The sequence below is a fragment of the Montipora foliosa genome, chromosome 13 (genome assembly GCF_036669935.1).
Source record: "Montipora foliosa isolate CH-2021 chromosome 13, ASM3666993v2, whole genome shotgun sequence".
Taxonomy (NCBI): domain Eukaryota; kingdom Metazoa; phylum Cnidaria; class Anthozoa; order Scleractinia; family Acroporidae; genus Montipora; species Montipora foliosa.
Window position 1 is genome coordinate 18,506,196 of NC_090881.1, and position 2,500 is coordinate 18,508,695.

Consider the following 2,500-nt stretch of genomic DNA (forward strand, 5'->3'; position numbering starts at 1 on the left):
AGCACTTCACATCACACTCTCATAGTTAATCGCATCAGCTTCCATGCTCTATAAGAGTTCCTGAATTAGATGTTGACAAGAACTTTTTTCTCACCTTGATTAGCAAGTGTTTTGATCTTAAGGCAAGACAGCCAAAGAAAGGAGATAACCAGGCAGTCGAGAACAAAAGGGCGATAGCGTCTCATGTTTGGAGCATCAGACACCATAAAGCTGGATACGACTCTAAGAAAACTTGGTCGATCACGAAAGGTTTGGCGTCCTTATATACGTTACATGTCTTTTGAAGGCATTATTTATTCATCAGTCGGTAATGACAAAGGAATTCTTTTTCTAATGATCTATATAAATTGAAACAGGGCCCAAAGTAAATATGTTGTTTACTATGTAAGAAAACGATTACCTGGATGCGTCATACTGAGCAAGCGATTTCGTCGTTTAAGCTTGTTCTGTCTAGAAACTGAGTACTTATGGTGGATGCCTAATTTGTTCATGTACATAGCATGCAGTTTTCTGACATCCGATGACGCCACAGTTATTGCAATTAAAATTGGGCTGACGAGTGAAGATATAACGCTAAATTAAGATATAACCTCGTCAGTTATTTCAGTTTAGATTAGATCACCATCCTGACGGGAGTCTTTTTTATTCCTTGTGTGGGCCACGCCATTTCCATGTCTAGAGATATGCAGAGAATAATTCAATGTTTTAACAGACGCTGCATTTTATATTCTGAGCGGTTTCAACAAAATTTGAAGTTAGCGGCTGGTTTAAGTAGAGCAACCAATTGTATCAACATGAAGTTTAATCTTAAGCCGCAGTTAGGCTTAAAAAAATCTGCCTTTTTTTCAATTTATTGAACAAAGTGGCCTAATTCTCGATTTATTTTAAAAATTCACCTGGAGTTTAAAACTATTTGTTTCCGTCTTTTTTTGCGCGCTTTTCTGTTTAAACCTTTCTGAATTGTCATGAACTGTAATTGTTTCTTCAGTTAAGTGTTCGGACGTTTGTTTTTTTTACTGAAAGTTTACGTGACAATTTTAATGAAAAAGTCATGTTATCTTGACAAGTCATATAATGGCTATTTTCACCTGTTCCCTCCACGGGCATATTCATGTTTAGCGGCATATGAGTAAGGAAATGGGACAAAGTCGCAGTGGTTAACGGTTGGCAGACAGTTGCTTACTAATAGACCAAATAGCTGCTCAGTTTTATTAGAGCAGACAATTTCGGACATTCCAGGGCCCGGTTGCATGTCCGAAAGCCGATTAACTTAATGCAGGATTAACGTAAACCAGTTTTGTCTCATACTTTCAACTATTTGGTGAAAGTTTCTTTTGCTTATTTATATTTTTAAAGATTGACTTCCTCTAATATAAAGTTTTTCCGAATATCAGCGTTAATCTGGGATTAGCGTTAATCGGCTCTTGAACAACCGCGCCCAGATAAGTAAATGAATGTTCTTTGGGAGCCCTAGCTTCATTGACTCCATTTGGGACTTTGTTCATTAATCCCATAGAGACCCCATTGCCTACTCTATAAAGGTCTAAAAATAGAAATTTAGGATGTAAAAATGTAAATGCAAGTGCTTTCTATATAGTGGAAGTACACTTAGCTATCAAGCTAGTTTACAGGCACTCCACTGTTAACAAGGTGAAAGTAACAATTCAAACTTAACAGAAACATCATTAAGAACCCCAACTGGCAGGAGGCAACCAGTTGGCTATTTACAAAGAGTGGTGGAGTTTAATCAGGGACAACCGGAAACAAATCCAAGCCAGTGGTTAGAACGGGATTTGAACCCGGAGCAGCCGCATGTAAACCCAACGCCCTAACCACTGGACCACATTGCCTACATTCTATGTAGTGCATAGAATATTCTAGATCGTCCAGCCTTTCTATACACTGAGCAGAACGTGTAAGGGTGTGTGGAGTTGTATTCGTAGTTGCTTTACCTGACGTGTCGTGCGGGACACAGAAGCACCCATCACTACACCTGTAACGTTTTGTCCGGAATGATCCTTCCATAGGACCGTCTGAATCACTTATTCTTGAGAGTTTCCATACGAAAGCTAGGTACAGAGGAGGAGGAAAAAATCGGGCGTGCCTTAACTTGTCGGTCAAAATAAATCTTTTACATCGGAAGTTCCACCTCCCTTTACAATGATGACCGAACACTTTTTGTGTAGTTAACATTATTTATGATTGAAAAAAGGAATAATAAAAAAATTGCTTGAAACGAAAAGAAAAACAAAATAAAGACGTTTAAGGAAGTATGTTTCACAGGGTTTCCACTCATCAGTAACAAAAAAATTCCATGACTTCTCCATGACTTTCCCTGACCTCTAAACAATTTTCACTGACTTTAAATGAGTTGAATAATCACATTTGCTTCAGCTTCTTTTGAAGGCCATCAATATTTTCTCTTTGTTTTCGATCTCTTTGTGCTTTTAACAGGATTTAGTGCGCAAAATCTTGTGAACTGTTTACTAAAACTAAAATT

The 2,500-nt window shown here is 37.9% G+C and overlaps 1 protein-coding gene across 1 annotated transcript in view; it reads right to left on the minus strand.

Moving 5' to 3' along the window:
* Positions 1-206, minus strand: part of LOC137981797 (uncharacterized) — a 17,544-nt gene extending 17,338 nt beyond the window's left edge. The window contains exon 1 of the mRNA XM_068828845.1: positions 95-206. Within this exon, the coding sequence (XP_068684946.1) occupies positions 95-206 (112 nt within the window). The remainder of the gene's footprint in view (positions 1-94) is intronic.
* Positions 207-2,500: the final 2,294 nt, after the last annotated feature.